The sequence below is a fragment of the Bacillus rossius genome, chromosome 5 (assembly GCF_032445375.1).
Source record: "Bacillus rossius redtenbacheri isolate Brsri chromosome 5, Brsri_v3, whole genome shotgun sequence".
NCBI lineage: Eukaryota > Metazoa > Arthropoda > Insecta > Phasmatodea > Bacillidae > Bacillus > Bacillus rossius.
Window position 1 is genome coordinate 52,808,526 of NC_086333.1, and position 17,638 is coordinate 52,826,163.

The window sequence follows — 17,638 nt, forward strand, 5'->3', positions numbered from 1 at the left end:
GTTGATAATTGTTGATTATCAAAGGAATATAAATTAAAATATATTTTACTTAATTATCGAAAATCGTAGTTTAAGGTAAGGCTTTTAATTTCATAAAATAACTGAATAGAATAGGTATCTTTTGTTGTTGACATTTGTTGATTATCTATTGTTTTTAGTCGAACGAATAGTAAGTAAAATATATAGTTGAGGTATTACGGGTGTATTGCATTGCACCCATGTGAAGCCGGGGCGGATCGCTAGTTATCTATATAAAAAAGAAAGAAGTACATGTTGTACCATTTTACACATTCGCTCCGAAATGGAATGAAAAGGAAGTGTGTATTTTATTCAAGATAAACGATAAATGTCTTACAAGATCACCTTCTTGACTGTGTGTCTGCGTGTACCTATTAAGTGTACCTATTAAGTTTTCTGCTGTTCAAACATAAATTTTCACATTTAAGGATTTACAGGATATAAATTTGAATTTTGTATATTTGGAAAAAAAAAATAATAATTCATTCCTAGACACTAACACATTACTTATGGCTCTGAATGAAAATTCCGCTGTTTATTACAAAAAAAAAGGTATTAAAATAACAGAGACGAAGAATTATTCAAATTGATTCTGTCCGAATATTTTTATAGAGAATTCTAATTATTTTCTGATTATTCACAGTTAATTGTATTTTTGCATGAATAAATTATTTCAGTGTAATTCAAGACTAAATTTTTCAATATATTATAAATAGAATAAAATTACATTAACATTTGTAACTTACTAAAACTTTAATTACACAATAAAAATAACCAGAAAAAATATTTGCGTTTTAAAATACAAGCAACCAAACTACTTGAATTTTAGGTGCCTTATAAAATCAACTTATATAACCTAACGAGTATCTTAACAATGTGAAAATTATTTACACTTTTTTAAATCTTTGAAGTTAAATATTCGAGAGATTTTTTTTAGTAATTTTTAATGTATGCTCATTGGAAAACTATTTTAGGTGGACTATATTCAACACACTTTTTTATAATTATACTTCTCATAAAGATAAGCTAAGCTCTTTATTAAGGATTTGTCCCATTCGCTCTTCTTTATTAATATGGAATTTAATAATAGTTCCACTTAACTCACAATCATAATGTTGTCTTTGGAGATACAAAAAAAATTCCATAACATTTTTTATTTGTGAGTAATTTTTAAAACAGTAAATTGAATATTGTTTAGCAATTATAAAATACCAAGAATATAATCCTCGTAAATCATCATTATATTTATATAAAATAATTGCAAAGTATTTAATAATAATTTAAGGAATTGTTCTGGTTTCGTACAATTAAATTTTAAGATTTGTTTTTTAATGACTAAATTTAGATATGATTGATGGAAACATATATATTTTTTAATTAATTCATGAAATATATTATTGTTTATATATTGATTATTTGAATAAATTTAATTTAATTATTTAATTCTTACTATAGAGCCTACAAACGATAAAAAATATTGAGTTCTTAAAATTTTCAACAAGAACCACAGTTTTCTGTTCCATTAATTAATTTCATAATATCCTTATTTTCATACTAATGATTTGAACCTTTTCATAATTCTATTTCAAAATATTTTAAGGTTATTCCGATAAAATGTTTTTGTTTATTCATTTAGATTAAAGTATTTTAAAATGTTTTGAAAATATTTACAATAATTCACCTATATTTTAACTAAATTTCTAAAGGCATGCTTATGAAGAGTATTCAATGCTAACATGTAGAAATTGAATAAAAAAATTAATAAATGTCTACAATTTACCTGTACTATAAATATAAGTAATTTACTTAATATCCTACATTTCCGAAACTTTTAAGTTATACATTTAGATCAAAAAGAAAAAAATATTTTTCCAGTGTAAAAAAATTCCTATTATGCAAATATAATTGGTTTTACCGAAAACCCGCGTCTTGTTTAGATTGCATGTAGGTTTAAACCCTTTTTTTTACGTCCATAAGCTATATATATACCTGATAACAAAACTTTCAGTTAATTTTCGAGAAAGTTACTTACGCATAAGGTATCGTGATAGTAGAGTTTGATTTAACGCATTAACTGGAATATTTCTACAACCAAAATAATTTTACTTAAATTAAAAATTTTAGTGTGCTGCTTAAAAAGTGTCCAAAACATAAAAACATTGTGTCACAAATTTGCAATAGTATCTACGTAGTGTTTAGATAAGCGAATATGTGAAGATTTTTTTACGTCATATTTCATTACCTTCGCAGCTTATAGTTCATTTAACAGTACCATCTTATATACATATTTTTAATGTCACCGTTATTATGTTTACATCATTAAACTTAAACATCCAAAAATTAGTTTTGATATAAACAATAAAACCAACGGTCGAATACAAAACAACCTAGGGATAAACATTTATTTTATTTTGTAGGTTCGAAGTTATAATTATAGAAATCAAACGGTCATATGCTGAAACGATTTTAGAATCAAGTCAATGAAAATCTTAAACTAATTCATGCTTAAAAATAAAGTGAAAATTTTTAATGTATTTCGAGCGTGTGTATTCATAGCCTAAATGATAGGGTGCTAACAGGTGTGAAAACACAACCAGGATAAAACTTTAACTCTCAACGCATGCCATATATACATTATTAAACATAACATTTGATTTTTGAAGCATTTTTAAAGCAATCAAAGAAATTTTTGTCATTAAAGTAAAACCTTTTTTTTGTTATATCGTACAGTGGTTATGTTCATGTGGCAAGAAGACCTACTGGGAGGGCTAAGTACAGCTTCATGTTGAGGGTAATGCATGAGTATTGCGGAGGCCGTTAGTAACAATCACATCAGTAGGGCCGACAATGATCTTCTAAGAAATATTTATCAACGGAACTGGTGACGTGGCAGTAGGCCGAAAATCACTAGGCCGAATGGCACTTGACTGAAAGTCATTTAGCCGAAAGGCACTAGAACGAAAAATTCATCAAAAAATCACTCATTAACTTACATATTGATTCGATCCGCTCCAGTCCTTGGTTCGATACTCGATCGATGCAAAAGGCACCAGACTAAAAGGCACCAGACTGAAAGTCACTAGACCAAAAGTCATTTGACAGTAATTTTTGTCAAATGACTAAGTCTAGTGACCGATAATTATCTCTTTCACGAGTTTTCTTTTAAAATAAAAATAAAATAGCTTTTCTAAATATACATTCCACACAGAGGTTTGTGGCGGAACCCACTAACGTCCGTATTGAATGTGTATTTAGAAAAGTTATTTTAGTTTGATTTTAAGTAAATATAAACTTAAAACCAACTAAATTAGTTCAGAAAAACAAATTTTCCACAAATAAATTATTTTATAAAACTATAAATAGATAATTTCCACTAATTGACATTCCTATGTATTTAGACGTAATAATTAAATTAATGCATACATTAGTTGTCACTCCCAAGTATTACACCAAGACAAAAAACTTACAGTTTTGTGTATACTTTATGAATGTAGGAAATAATTTTACTTGTAGAAACGTGACTGGAGATAAATAAATTGTAAACGTTACTCGAAGCAATATTAAATTCTTTAAATGATTCATGCAATGCGGTATTTTGGTTTAAAGCCATTGAAGTTTTGTCCTGTTTGTCATGAACATATTCCTAAAATCCAGAAATAAGTAAAAACATGAAGTTACAAAAATTCACAGAAAACAAGACTGAATCAGCTGATGTCGGACAAACGGAACCATCGTCTTGTTTTCTGTGAATTTTTATGTTCATATTTTTATCGTTTTACTTTCGGAATTTTTCCATGACAAACAGTGCAAAACTGCAATGCCGTATGTTTAAAAAAAACTGCATTTAATATTAAATTTTTTTACACTGAATATTATTTTTTGAAAGGTGAGGATTCAAAGCCTTGCCAAAGTCACAATTACATGTTTAAGTACTTTTCTACGTTTTACAAAGAAATTCTTTGGAAACTATTAGCCAAAGGACTTTATTGTAGTGCTTGAAGGAAAACATAGTAAATCTTTATAAAAATTTTCTCAAGGGCGCGCAAAATGATTTGTTTTAACTACATGGACGTCATAGACTGAAATGAATGTATTATAATTTTTTATCAAAAAATAATTTTTAAATGGTTTAGTGGGCATCTTGGGTAAAAGAATAAACGTTGTTATTTAGTAGCAATACATTTTACGTACAGAAATGAACTTCGTCAAATACATTTACGGCGGTGTAAAATAATTTAAAAAAATTATTGATGAAAACATTAAGGACTAAAGTTGATCTGATTTGATACAAAACCAACGGCTTCGTTTAAAAAAAAACCAAAATAATCTAAGATAACGGAGATTGCCTCATAATATTTTTTTTTTAAATCGACTGTTATGAATGATCAAAGTTTATTAGTTTACTTTAAAATTAATTCATGCATGTTAGAATTTTCAAAACTTAATTTAATAGTAAAATATACATTTACAATTAAGTATTATTGCCATTTGATTTACGTAGTAGGTATTTTCATCCTTACGCTGCAAAGAATTTGAATTAAAACTTATGAAACCCAATTAAAAGTGAAAGTTTTTTTTAGGAACTATCAGACGTTTAAACATGCGCAAATATTGAGGTATGAAATAAAAAAATAGCATTTTAAATTATGCTTTTAGGTTATAACTTTGAAACTGAACTTATTGTTGTGGTTTTTCAAGGAAAATAAATACTCAAAATTAAAAAATTATAAATTTTAAGGTTTGGCATAGTACCTCCGTAAATTTATGACAATTCTTTTGATTGAACTAAAGGCAACGGACATTAAAAGTTGTTCAAATGACAGTTAACTGTAATGTCTTCATTCAAAAATTGCATTCAAACTATTGATACATAAATACTTTACTTATTGTTGTCTAAATAAAAAAGACCTTATTTTAAAGGCAAAACTAAATCTAAACATGTGTGACCGACACGGAATCGTTTTAACTCCGTGCACTAAAATTTGTTTCAAAGTGACAGATCCCAAAATAAATAGACTACCAATGATATTCATTATCCAGGTGTCACTTTCAAATAATCCAATGTTGTTTATTTGCGAACACTAACAACCAAGTAAAGTAGCTCAAAAATATTTGTTGGCTGATCAGCGTGCGACAGAAGGAAGGGCAAACCGATTGTATTACTGTCGGTGTTGAGACAAGTCGCTTGTTGCAGCTGACACGAGCTCTGCGGGCAGTGTGTCACTCAGGGGAAGTAGACGCACTCGCAGACACTTATAGAAGTTGTATCATCAAATTATTTTCCTTATAATACTTACGTTTTTCACATTAATGGATCTCAGGAATTTTAAGGAGCATTTCTATGACATCCCTAGCATGTAATGAACGCATAACACTGTGTGGTTGACAGATGTGGATTAACAGTTTTACGTTTCCTTGATTTTTTTTAACCCATATAATCCGTAGATAATTTTTTTTACAAAATCCTGCAAAAAAGACTCATTTTTCAATGTTTTACCCAAACCTAACTTTTCATTGATTTATGAATGATGTACTAAAAATGAATCATTTTAAGACGAAGGCTACCTACGAACTGTTAATACAAAACTGAATTCCGAGCGATTTCATGCCTTTAGTACGTACCAAAACTTACATTAAAAAATAGTCATTTAATGTATAAAAACCTTTAGTCATAATTATGGACTTGTTTAGTATAAAAGCAAATTTATAAACTTTTAATTATATGTACAAATAGGTAAGGTCACTGATGGTAATATGGCCATGTTAAGCTTTGTTTAATTTTATTTTATCTAGTTTTCGGGAAATCCCCATAAGTGTTTGATGGACATAATATCTACAGTTTTTCTTGTCAAAAACCATTAACAAAACATTTTTTAATACATGTCATTATAAAATAACTGAAAAATAATAAATACATGTATTTGGGCCATATTAAAAGCATGTGATGTTAATATGGCCAATGATTTATAGGAAGCTAAAAATAAGGTTTATTAGCACAAATCATAAATGAATTGTATTTCTGATGAATATTAAATAATATTTACTTATACATACATAAGAATAAACAGCAAATATATTTTTTAAAACATATAAAATACAGTTTTATTATTTTTTGATAATGAAAGTCAGATTGTAGATAAAATATTAAATTAACAAGGAACATATTGGTCTCTTTCAAAATATTCACACTATAATAAACATTTCGGGCAAATAAAAAACTCTTTGTGATCTTTGGTGAGGCCAACACATTCTTCATGGACATATATTTCACAAACTCCGCACAGTCTCATATCCTTCACTTCATCATTGCAACAAATTGCACAGTACCAACTCTCAGACTTCTTTGAAGCAGTCATCTGGCGAACAGACTTTGTATTATATTTTTTGCTGTTTCCACTGTTCTTGCTGCTATCTAACTTTACATCCTTGTTATCTTCAAATAAAGATTTATTCAGTACAACACCCCTGTTGTTTATAGCAGGTTTCATAACCCGTGTGGTTTTCCGTTTTTTCTTTGGTGTAGGTAGCATTTCTCCAATGGAACCACGCCTGGACAGATTTGCAGTACTTTCGGGAATATGCAAACTATCAGAGTAATCTGAAGAACTTAAAGGTTGTGCCAAGTCTCCTGTGATATCTGAATCAGATGATGAACTGGTGCTGTGTCTAGAACCAAGCTGGCTAACATTTGTCTGTAGACCAGACGGACCTGCCAATGAATGGTCGTCATTGGCATTATGTTGTTCCTGCAACGCATAAGCGGTTACAGTTTCGTCTGCCATTTTTGTGTTAGGTGGCGGAAGCTCAGTAGCTATGCTGGGTGCAAAGGCCTCTTCTGGAATCACGAACGGATTGAAGGGGAAAATGCCAGTAGCCTTAAATCCACTTTTCATGTTTGCTTGTGTCATTAACTTTTCCCATGTTGGTGTAAAAACATCAGCAAAGTTCAATTTGGAAATGTCTTGCTGTTCTTTGTGCATATTAAAATAAAGGAGTGTGTGCTGATCCCAAAAAATCTCAAAACTTTGGAAACAACCTTTGTCTAAAGGCTGTAACTCATGAGTCGTGTTTGACGGAAGACAGTACAAAATAATTTCATTCTGTTCTGCAACTTCACATATGCTGTAGTCTAAATGTGACTTAGCCCCATCAAAAATCAGAAGACAAGGCCCACTTGGCTTGAACCTAGAGAAGTGATTCAGGAAGGACACAAAAGATTCGGTTGTCATGCTACCTTTTCGAGTCATTATTGTTGTTGAACCTGTAGGTAAATTTTTTTCCCAAGCTGGATTTTTTCTTAATCCAGGGAATAGGATCATTGGGGGAATGACATTTCCAGTAGCATTTCCACAGGCTACAACAGTAACACTCTCGCCACGTTCCTTTGCAACAATATGGACGCGCTTTGACCCCTTTTTCGCCAAAACCTCTGGATCTTTGTGCAGTTGTAACCTACAACCCTTCTCATCCATGTTGAATATTTTTTCAGGGAAGTTTAAAAACTTGTTCTCAGCAAGGACATTCTGCAATTTTTCAAAATGGTCTCCAACTATGAATTTGTTAAGCTTTTGAGCTCGGGCAGGATTTAGCCTTTGAGCTTTTCGTTTGCTAATTTCAGGATTTCTGGCCAAAAAGCCATTCAACCAGTAGCGACCTGCAGTTTCTTTAGTGAACCGGTGAGTTATCCCATTTTCACGGCAGTATTTAAAAACATTTAACTTGAGCATCTTTGATGTGAGTGGATAACCAACATCTGCTAGACGAATTATTCTCCTGCTAAGTTCCCTCTCTTCCTCAGTTTTGAGTGTTGCCTTACAACCCAATTTTTATTTAACATCTTGGTTATTGGAAAGATAACGGCGAAGGGTTCGCCTAGGCACGACATACCTTTTACTTGCTGCATTAACAGATAGGTTGCCAAGTCTTACAGCATCTACTGCCTTGCTGAGTCCATCTTGTGTCCAACTACCCCGCTTCTTTTGTGGATTGAAGGGATTCATTTCTGAAACAAAAAACAAATAATTAACATTAGTTACAATTTAATTATAAGTTATTATTTTTGGCGCTATAATTAATGTATCGTGATATTTTTTATGTAATTTAATTAATTTTTATATAGAATTATTGAAAATATAATATCCAGTGTGCTCTTTCAATAAATATTTTCCTGCAAAACAAGTTTCATGATATTTTCACTTCATTACATTTTTACATATTATTCTTAAAAATATATTTTCCATTGTGCACTTTAATAAATATTTTCCGGCAAAAATGCACCAGACAAAAACAATTTAAATATACCCAGTGATGGCATCTGAGGAGTTTTTTTTAAGTTGTCATTTTAGGTAGGTATCCTGTGTGAGGTACACATTTTTCTGTAATTTTTATTACTTGTCTCTGTAAAGGTATATATTAATTACAGTAATAAATAAACTCGTAATAAATAATAAAATCACATACACTAATAACAATTTACCTACGAGGGGACATACAGTATGTATAAACCATTTCATTCACAAAAGGTTGCTAATATGGCCAACTGCAGCTAATATGGCCACATGGTTGGCCATATCAACAACCTGGGTGACATTTCAAAAAGTCGATTATAGTTTTTAAATGGTTGAAGGTAATAAATCTTTTTAAAATACATTTAAATAAGCATAGAAATCTACGCACTGAGACATCAAATTTCTGACAATATCTAGTAGTACACTATTAAAACAAAATATAAACTTACCGGAGTAAAATAAGAAGAGTTCTCTGCTCGCAGCAAAAACCCATGAAAATGGCGCCTCCCTGGTGGTGTGCGTGCTGCCCGGACCCGGCAAATCTGTGAGCTCTCGACAATGGTGTTCCGAAGAACATGCCAGCACATTCTATCGGTATCCGCACGAACTACGTCAATGGCAGCCAAATGGCCATATTACCAACATGGCCATATTACCATCAGGGACCTTACATAACATATTGAAGCAAATAATTTAGGATTCTACCTCATTAAGGTCCACCTACCCGGGCACACATACGGTGCGCAGAGCTTCAGGAGAAACAAAGCGATTTCAAAATTCTCAAAATATCTGAGTGTGGTATGCTTACGAAAAGCATTTAAGAGTTCACTGTCGGCTGAAAAGTACTTTTGATTTCAAATTAAGATTTTAAACTGTAATTTTAGAGGAGTAAAAATGGCTAAAATGTAAGTTATAAAATTAATTTTTAGGCGTACAACAACCGGTACAGATTCTTGAAAGCACTTAAGGGTGTTACATTACACCTTTATCTTCATTTCTACGCCATAAAATGTTACGTTTACCACTGAAATTTCATAGTTGCCCAGTGCACGTCGATAAGACTGCGCGCTAGTTCAAAGCATTGCGTTTATAGGCGATACCGCGCTAGAAGCACCAGCGAGCGTGGAACTTATCATCTTGCCTCGCTAACACATGTACACTTCTGACTAGGCGGGCCCCTTAAGGCCCTCGCCTACCTGGGCTTATATACTAGCGCGTTACACAGAGCTTCTGCAGAACACAAACGAGGCGTTAATTGCTCAAGTTATCCCAGTGTTGTCCGTTTGTGGAAAAAAATTCAATAATACTTTACGTTCGAAATGATAGTTTATGTTTACATATTTCGTTTTCAGACAATTTTTTTTTTTTTAACCGGGGAAAACTGTTGTAAAAGGCCGTTTTACTGAATACTTTTAATATGACAAAATTTCAGTGGAGATTCTTAAGATCACTTCAGGTACGTGCACTACAACTTTAATCTTGGTTTATGCGCTATAGAAGTTGTGGCCACGATAGTTGCTCTGAGGACGAAGGGAAGACTGCGCCGTGCGCTTACAGGCGACACCGCACGAGTAGCACCAGCGAGCGTCACTTACACGAACACACCCCCTGGTTCAACGACGAGCACCTTAAATGAATACATACATAAATGGTGTGCTCTGCTGGAGTTTCAGAAGAAAAAACACGCCATTAGAAAACTGCTCAAGATATCAGAGCGGTGTTTGTTTACGAAAATAAAAAGAAAAATTTTGTGTACATACACTGAGGGCAGATGATTAGTTATTTTTCTGTACTTTTTTATCAATATATTTTTATAAGAGTGAAAATGGCAACAAAATAAAACGCTTTTTTCAGAATAATATTTGGTCATGGAAAACTCGCTGCAGATTTTTGAAAGAATTCAAGGACTTGCGTTACACCTTCTATCTTCATTTCTCCGCCAGCCAATGCAATGGTTATACCGCTTTAATGTCATAGTTAGGCTACTGTTGTCCTATGCAATACGATAAGACCGCGCGGCAGCTCAGAGCTGTGCGCTTAGAGGCGAAACCGCGCGAGAAGCACCAGCGAGCGTCGCACTTGTCGTCCAGCCGCCACTTACCACGTATACTATTCTGGTTCGGCGAGCGAATTTAAGACCCAGACTACCCGGAACACACATACCGTCAGCAGAGATTCAGGGGGAAAAAAACACACGCGATTTGAAAACTGCTCAATATATCAGAGAGGTGTCTGTTTTTCGAAAAGGTTTTCTAATACTCTGAGGGCACTGTTTCCGTATTTTGTTACTAAACTGTATTTTTTTTTTAGAAAGTGTAAAAATGGCGTATTTGTAGAATGATAGTTAGGCGTACATGTTCTTGAAAGCGCTCAAGCGCTCTGTGTCTTCAACTCTCCGCCGGGTGCACGAGGGGCCACACAGGTACTCACCCCCATGGCCCGGAGCGTAGCGCAGTCCCGCCCGGCCGGCCACCCTGGAGGCAGTCACGTGCTCCGCGCGCCGCCGCTCCCGTGTGTCTCGGCCCACGTGCTCGCGGCGCCACGACGCGGCCAGCACTGAGGGGCGTCAGGGGCTCGGCAGGGGGCGTGGCCGTCGGGGTGGTGCGGCGGAGGGGGTGGGCGGGACGTGGGAGGAGCCACCGGGGCGCCGCGTCGGTACCGCCGGGTCAGGGGTCACCCCGGGTGGGGAGGGGGAGGGTGTGAGGGGTGGAAGATGGTGGAGGGGGGGAGGTGTCGGCCAGATACCGGAGACAAACCCCCTACCACCTACCCCCCCCCCTTGAGGTTTTTTCTTCCCGTGCGCCGCCCGCAGAGACAAATCAAAGCGAGACGACCGCTCGGACCTGCACCCCCGGGGTCGGATTCATTACGGCGACAACCCCTCGAGGTAAAGGCGTATCAAACAGCCCCTAGAGGAAAGTAAAAAAAAATTAAAATAAACATTCATTACGTGAGCGCGTTTAAACTCCTGGCTTAATATATTATCTCGTTTTTATGTGAAGAAATTTTCCATTTTTTTTAATAAAAAAACTAAGTTAGAGGTGTAAAATATAATATATACACCAAAATAGGTTTATGTACGATTTTTTTTAAATAAAAGGTTGTATACTGCTTTCTGTGTTACTGTCCCACAGTTATCGTTGAGAACACAAAACATTAAAGTATAGAAAAAGATGACAATATTATAATGCTAGTGCAGAGTTAGAGCGTCGTATTTCATTAATACTTCATTTTTTTTTGTATTTGAATGCATAACACAATAAAAGTTTAAAAATTTTGAAAAAAAAATTCTTTATTTTGAAACACGACAGCTCTACGGAAAGAGCTCACTCTCTTCCGACTGAGTAGGCTAAATAACATAATAAACTCTGACATATTGTTTGTTTCAAGAATGTTTTATGTTCCTAAAATTATACTGAGTATCTCATCACTCTACATTAAACTAAGATTAGTTTATAGGCCAATTAAATACTGTAATGAATAAAAAATAAATTAAAATATGACGCAGTTTTCGAGTTAAAGGCATATTTTTATAAGTTTTATTTCAATACTCAGCACCAAATTATTAGATAATGTAACTTAAAATTTTGCTCCTCAATCATGAAGAACTCCGATAATTGATAATAATTTTAAAAAAAATCATTCATGCTGTACTTTTGAGGGAAATATTTCTATGCGTGACTTATGCGGCAATAATTTTTAAATTATTAATTTTGCCTACTTCGCTAACTTAAGTTATTTGCTTCAATTAGCCATATTTTCAAATAAATTTCTGAGTTAACAAAGTATTTTTTTACAGTAGTACTTAAATTTACCCGATAAATATTTTTTTGCCAGCATCTCTTTCAAATAATTTTCCCTCCTAAAATATGGGTAGCACGTTAGATTTTAATTATGATCGCGAAACAAAAATTGTTAGTCACAGTTTCTAATAATTTGGTGCAGGGTGCTGATGTAAAAACTTTGAAAAAAAAAAATAATTAAACTCAAATTACGATCCTTTTAGAATTTTTTTTTACACAACGGTTCTCTGCTTGATGTTGAGTTACGGAAACACTCAGCACAGCTTAACATTTAATTGTACTTTTTTTATAAAGAATATATTTCACTATGGCTGAGAAAATGCCTATAAGAATTTAAAAAAACCAATTAATTATTCAAATGTTTTGGAAAATATATCTTGTGAAATCAGCAAGAAAACAAAAATCTCAAACGCTGGCTTAATGAATACCTACGCTCTCATTTCGCGCAACTCCACGCTCAGGTATCCACTTGTCCGTTCCGCAGAAATAATACACAATAAATGGTCTTTAGGTCTGCATATTATGGTTCGGCACATTCTGCAATCCGGCAACGATCGAGACACTCATGTTTAAATTATTTTTTTTCCAGTTGGGTTCCGGCTGTTTATGCTGCCCGCCATTTCACACTACTTTGCTGCCAGAATTTTTAATCTGCTAAGAATTTATCGTTAAACAGTAAAATTACAGATATTTGTAAGTTTGTACATTTACATAAAAAAACATCTGCTTTACTGCAAAATAGTATTCGCAGTAACACTGGGTTCAGATACTTACCCTGGCATTTTTGCTATGTGTCATGCCAATAGCTATAATAGTTTAAGTTATTTGTTAACAGTTTCTGAGGAGCTTTCCAGTACATTTAACTGCGTAAATTAATAAACGTGTAAAAAATAATTAATTTCAATTGTTGAATACATGAATATCTTCTCCTCGGTTTTTTAAAACAATGTGTGTAAGAAGAATAAACTAAAATATAAAATTTTGCGCCTATTTCCGTAAGAAATACGCAGTATTATCTCAAAAAACGTATTTGATTTATGCAAAAGTAACCATAGGCATGTGTTGTACAAATTTACAATATATTTACTTTAGCATTACAAACTATTTTTGGCTACTGGTTTCCAAATAAATCTCGTTAAGACAAACCTATTTTTTTCTGCGGAATGTTTTTTTTTATTTCAACACAGTGTTCCCTGTTTTATTGAAGGTTAAGTATTGCATTCGATGGGTTTTGTTTTGGAAAATGTTTATTTTTGTAAGAAGTCCAAAGCTTATATTATTTTTTTTCTTTCTGTAGAACAGCTCATTGCAATTTTGTTTTAAATACCATTGTACTGTATATATATATATATATTTTAGTATTTCCGTTAAAACATATGCTGACTTTCGATAGTCCGAAATTACCGTAGTAACAAAACTGCCGGATTAAAGAAGTTACTCTGCACATTTGAGTTAACAACACAGTAAGACAGCTGCTGTCGCGCATTTGCTACTAATTCATAATCAAGGACAGGCAAGTACGTGAAGTAGTTCTTATCAGAAGCCTTACTCATTCGCGTAATGATTCAAAATGTAGAAACAAATACCTTCTTCGTGACTTATGTAAAGGTATAAGAAGCACTACTTGAACGTCACATTTCGCACTTGATGGAGTAACGATATAATGATCTGTACTGAACCCCGTTGTAAGGGCCGTTTTTCAATGACACGTAAACGGATACGGATCACGTAAACGGGGTCGGATATCACGGAACTGAATTTCTACTAAGTACAGACGGAGACGGACCCGTACGGATTAACTCGGCAATGCTGAGCTCTTCCGTTAATGTTACTCCGTGCGACCAATAGAAGCTGAGTACTTGACTGCGGTGGTAGTCATAATTTTTTTATCTTTAAAATTCGTTAAAAAAATTTTAAATACAATAATATCTAGTCTTCTATTAATAGGTTCTCTATTTTGTTATTTATTTCCATTCTACCCATGCTATGACTTTAATGCATATTATAAATAATATTAAATTAAATTAATATTTCGAACCATGAAATGCAATAAAATTGATTGTCATTTTTTTATTGCCGTGCGTTGTGGGAACATCAAACGCGATAGAGGAATGTTCCGGGAGATCCGTCTCCGTTTACGTGATCCGTTCCCGTTTACGTGATACTGTAGATCGGGTCTAAAGTCCTGCAGCATACGGAACAGTATTTTCAGCTCATTTTATTATTATATTATTTTCTGAAAGCTTCTTAGTTTTTTTTTTTTTTTTTTTTTTTTTTTTTTTTTTTTTTTTTCGTGGGTTCGTCAGTTACTTTTTCACAAGGTACAGTATCCGTGCTGCTTTTCAACTCGTGTAACAAGGCATGCGAGAGCTCTTGTACATATAGGCCCCTGTAACAAACGCATGAGATTTTTAATCAATTTTTATTTTATTGCAAGCCATCGATAGAATGTAATAAAAATACCGTCCCTTTAAAGGCAAAAAAATCGGATGTAATACACAACTTATTCTTTCGCAACATCGCTAGCATAAACTGTGTGCGTGCAGTAGCACAGTTGATAGCGTATCTGGTTGACAATGTAGACAAAATACATGGAAAAATTTTAATTTAGTCTTCAAGTGGAACATATTTGCTAGAGGGGGCTACGCTTTTTGAACGTTACAAAAATTCCGATCGCATGAGGGGAATAGTTGGGTAAGGGGTCGGGGAGGGGAGTGTGTCAACGGTGACGTCACGCACTAGCGATCGAATGGGAAGACGACTGGGAGGGGAGGGACAGATACGTATAGTATGCTCTATGCTAGTTATAACGGCCGGATGGAGAGACGTCAGGGGGTAGGTAGAAATGACGCAGTAGTGATGCTACGGAATTCTCGTAACGCTGCTTGTGTTTGTCTACTTCTCATTTTTCTTAACGGCTAACGATTTTATTTAAAGAAACTATAATTTATTTTTTTTTCGCGTGAAAAAGAGTTATGGATTTGTGCAAATTAGTTTATATTATGATTAATTTTATGTGTATAGTTTAATTGAAAATAAAAGTATTTTTTTTTCTATTTATACCTAAAAAAAAGAAGTTTCACTTCTGTCAAGCGTGGATTAAACGCGCACAATTTTTTTATGTAGACGAAGCCTATTATTTTTAATTAAATTAATATTAAATAAATATAATATTTATTTTAGCTCAAAAGAAAAACTAAGAATCAAATAAAATCTGCACTGCACTGGCGTTTCAATTTATTGAATACAGCCGAATAGTATTGAAAACAGTTTAAAGATAACCTTTGACAAGTAATTGTATTGGTCATCTAGTGAGCCGACTACGTCGCTTCACGAAATAACTGTATACAACTAATGTTTTACTAACGTAAAATTGAAATTGGCTATTCTCGCATACTATGAGTTTATTACTTCTTTTCCTGTTTGTGAAGAACAAACGTTTCAAACTATTGGTTAATAGTGCGTCATATTTTAAATGGTTTATTTTTCATGTTACAAAAATTATCCATGGTTTAACAAAACAAAACAAAAAAAACAAAAAAAAACTCATTTGCTGTATTTACTTCTGTTTATTATTTATTTATTTATTTGGTTTAAAAGATTTATTTGATTAATTATGTAAAAATATTAGCAAAATTATTTCTCAAAAAATTATTTTGTAACTACCCATTGTTTAGGCTACCATATTTCATTTTTAAAAAGAATTAAAAAAAATGATTGCATTCACTTCAAAGCTAGACACAATGTGGCATCTTTGTATTTTAGGCTGTATTTTCAAGCAATCGCATACTCGTAGTATATGTTGGTTCCATCTGGCGATGGAGCCGGGGGGTGATGTGTGGTCCTGAACTACCTCTGACGTCATGGCGGCCATCTTGGATGACCTTGAACTTCAAATTTTCTTTCAAAATGATAGAAAATTTTACATTTTTTCCCCGAAAAAAAGCCAGAGGGGAAATATTTTCATCTAAAGGAGCCAATTTTCCATCGCGAGGGGCCAATATTCCATCGAGAGAGGCAATATTCCATATCAGAGGTCCCTTCATCGTAAAATTAAAATTCTTTAATTTTTGACCAAAAAACACCGGAAAAAAAACTACATAAACTATACAACGTTGCTAACTGTAAATTTTTGCTTACCTAATCGATTTGGCTGTTTTTTTTTTTTTGTTCGTTTTCTCGAACCTGTCTTGTTTTTGGTAATTTTAATTAAATCATCTTTTATTGCATCAAGTAAGGATCGAACCAAGGACGGATATCGATCGAATCATTCATTATTTTGACAAGTGATTATTAAATGATTATTGGAATTTTTCCCAATTTCTAAGTTAAACTTTACAGGTTTGCGGACGCCACGGTAATGAATACTACTTCACTTTCTCAGGGAAAAAAATCAAATAATATGGCGAAAGCGCCATCCAGCTGACGAAAATGATATGGCGTCCTCCAACAGACGACAACAAGATGGCGGACCCCTAGATATTTTTTTTTTTCAACCAGCGTTCTTCGTAAATTTAAGGTGAAAAATTTTAACTGTATACATATAAAGTGCGTCACTCAGTTATTCTAGAATACATACAATAAAAAGTCGATTATTCGAGGCAATATCAATCTCATAAGTTTTCCCTTTAAAATATATCCTGCCTTCCAATGGATTCACGGAAAATGTATTGAAAATTTTATGGTCGGATACCGACATGCCATTTGAATCACTTTCCAAAGGATATAAAATACATTAAAAAAATTTAAAGTTTTAGCACTCAGAAATATCACAATTATTGCCCTCGTCCGAGTATTCATTTAAATGACCTCACGCTAATGTGATTAATGTTCGGTTCTTGCAATCGGCATACCTATGGCCGTAAAGTAATTATAAATCAATGTTCCCATTTGGAAGAATCATTCAAAGAACGTTACAACTACTGGTTTGCAAATTGTTCAAATTACGCTAGAATCACAATAGCGGGACACGCGCAACTCAAAATATCGCTACGCAAAAGAAAAATATTACTTTATTGTGAGCATTAAATTTTTACCCGCGTGACAAACAATAAAAAACGGTATACAAAATATTCCATGTCATTTCATACTCACCAAATATTTGACAGCCATTAAATTTTACAAGTTTTTTGTTAAAACGATATGTTGAAAGGAATATATTGAATTTTTGATATATTTCTAAAATATCATTATAAATTTATTAAATAAAACATTTAAGAATAAATGAATAATATGTTTCGAAATATATATTTAACGTCCATTATACACGGGATTAATCTGAATTTGACCTTCAAGCTTCTGCTGCAGGTTCATCACGATAAAAACGAGTTGAAAACATTTATGACTTATTGTGTAAAGTGATTCCCAAGGCTGGTATATACGTCTTTGCATTTGGGGCTGAACAATTTTATGTAAGTAATGGAAATAAAAATGTTGTAGATAGAACACTGTGTATCAGAATTATGTTTAATTGTTTAAAGTTCTAATATCACTGCGGATTCGTTTCTCTGCAGCAAAATCGTTTAATCG

The 17,638-nt window shown here is 33.2% G+C and overlaps 2 protein-coding genes across 2 annotated transcripts in view; one reads left to right on the forward strand and one right to left on the reverse strand.

The window, feature by feature from the left end:
• The window catches only part of LOC134532265 (uncharacterized), a 464,162-nt gene that overhangs the window by 269,647 nt on the left and 176,877 nt on the right, over positions 1-17,638 (forward strand). The window lies entirely within an intron of this gene.
• Positions 5,769-8,963, reverse strand: LOC134531801 (tigger transposable element-derived protein 6-like). The gene is made up of 2 exons (XM_063367742.1): positions 8,756-8,963; positions 5,769-8,020 (listed from the first exon to the last, which is right to left on the reverse strand). Exon 2 carries the CDS (start codon positions 7,743-7,745, stop codon positions 6,207-6,209), a length of 1,539 nt encoding a protein of 512 aa, XP_063223812.1. The 5' UTR covers positions 7,746-8,020; positions 8,756-8,963; the 3' UTR covers positions 5,769-6,206.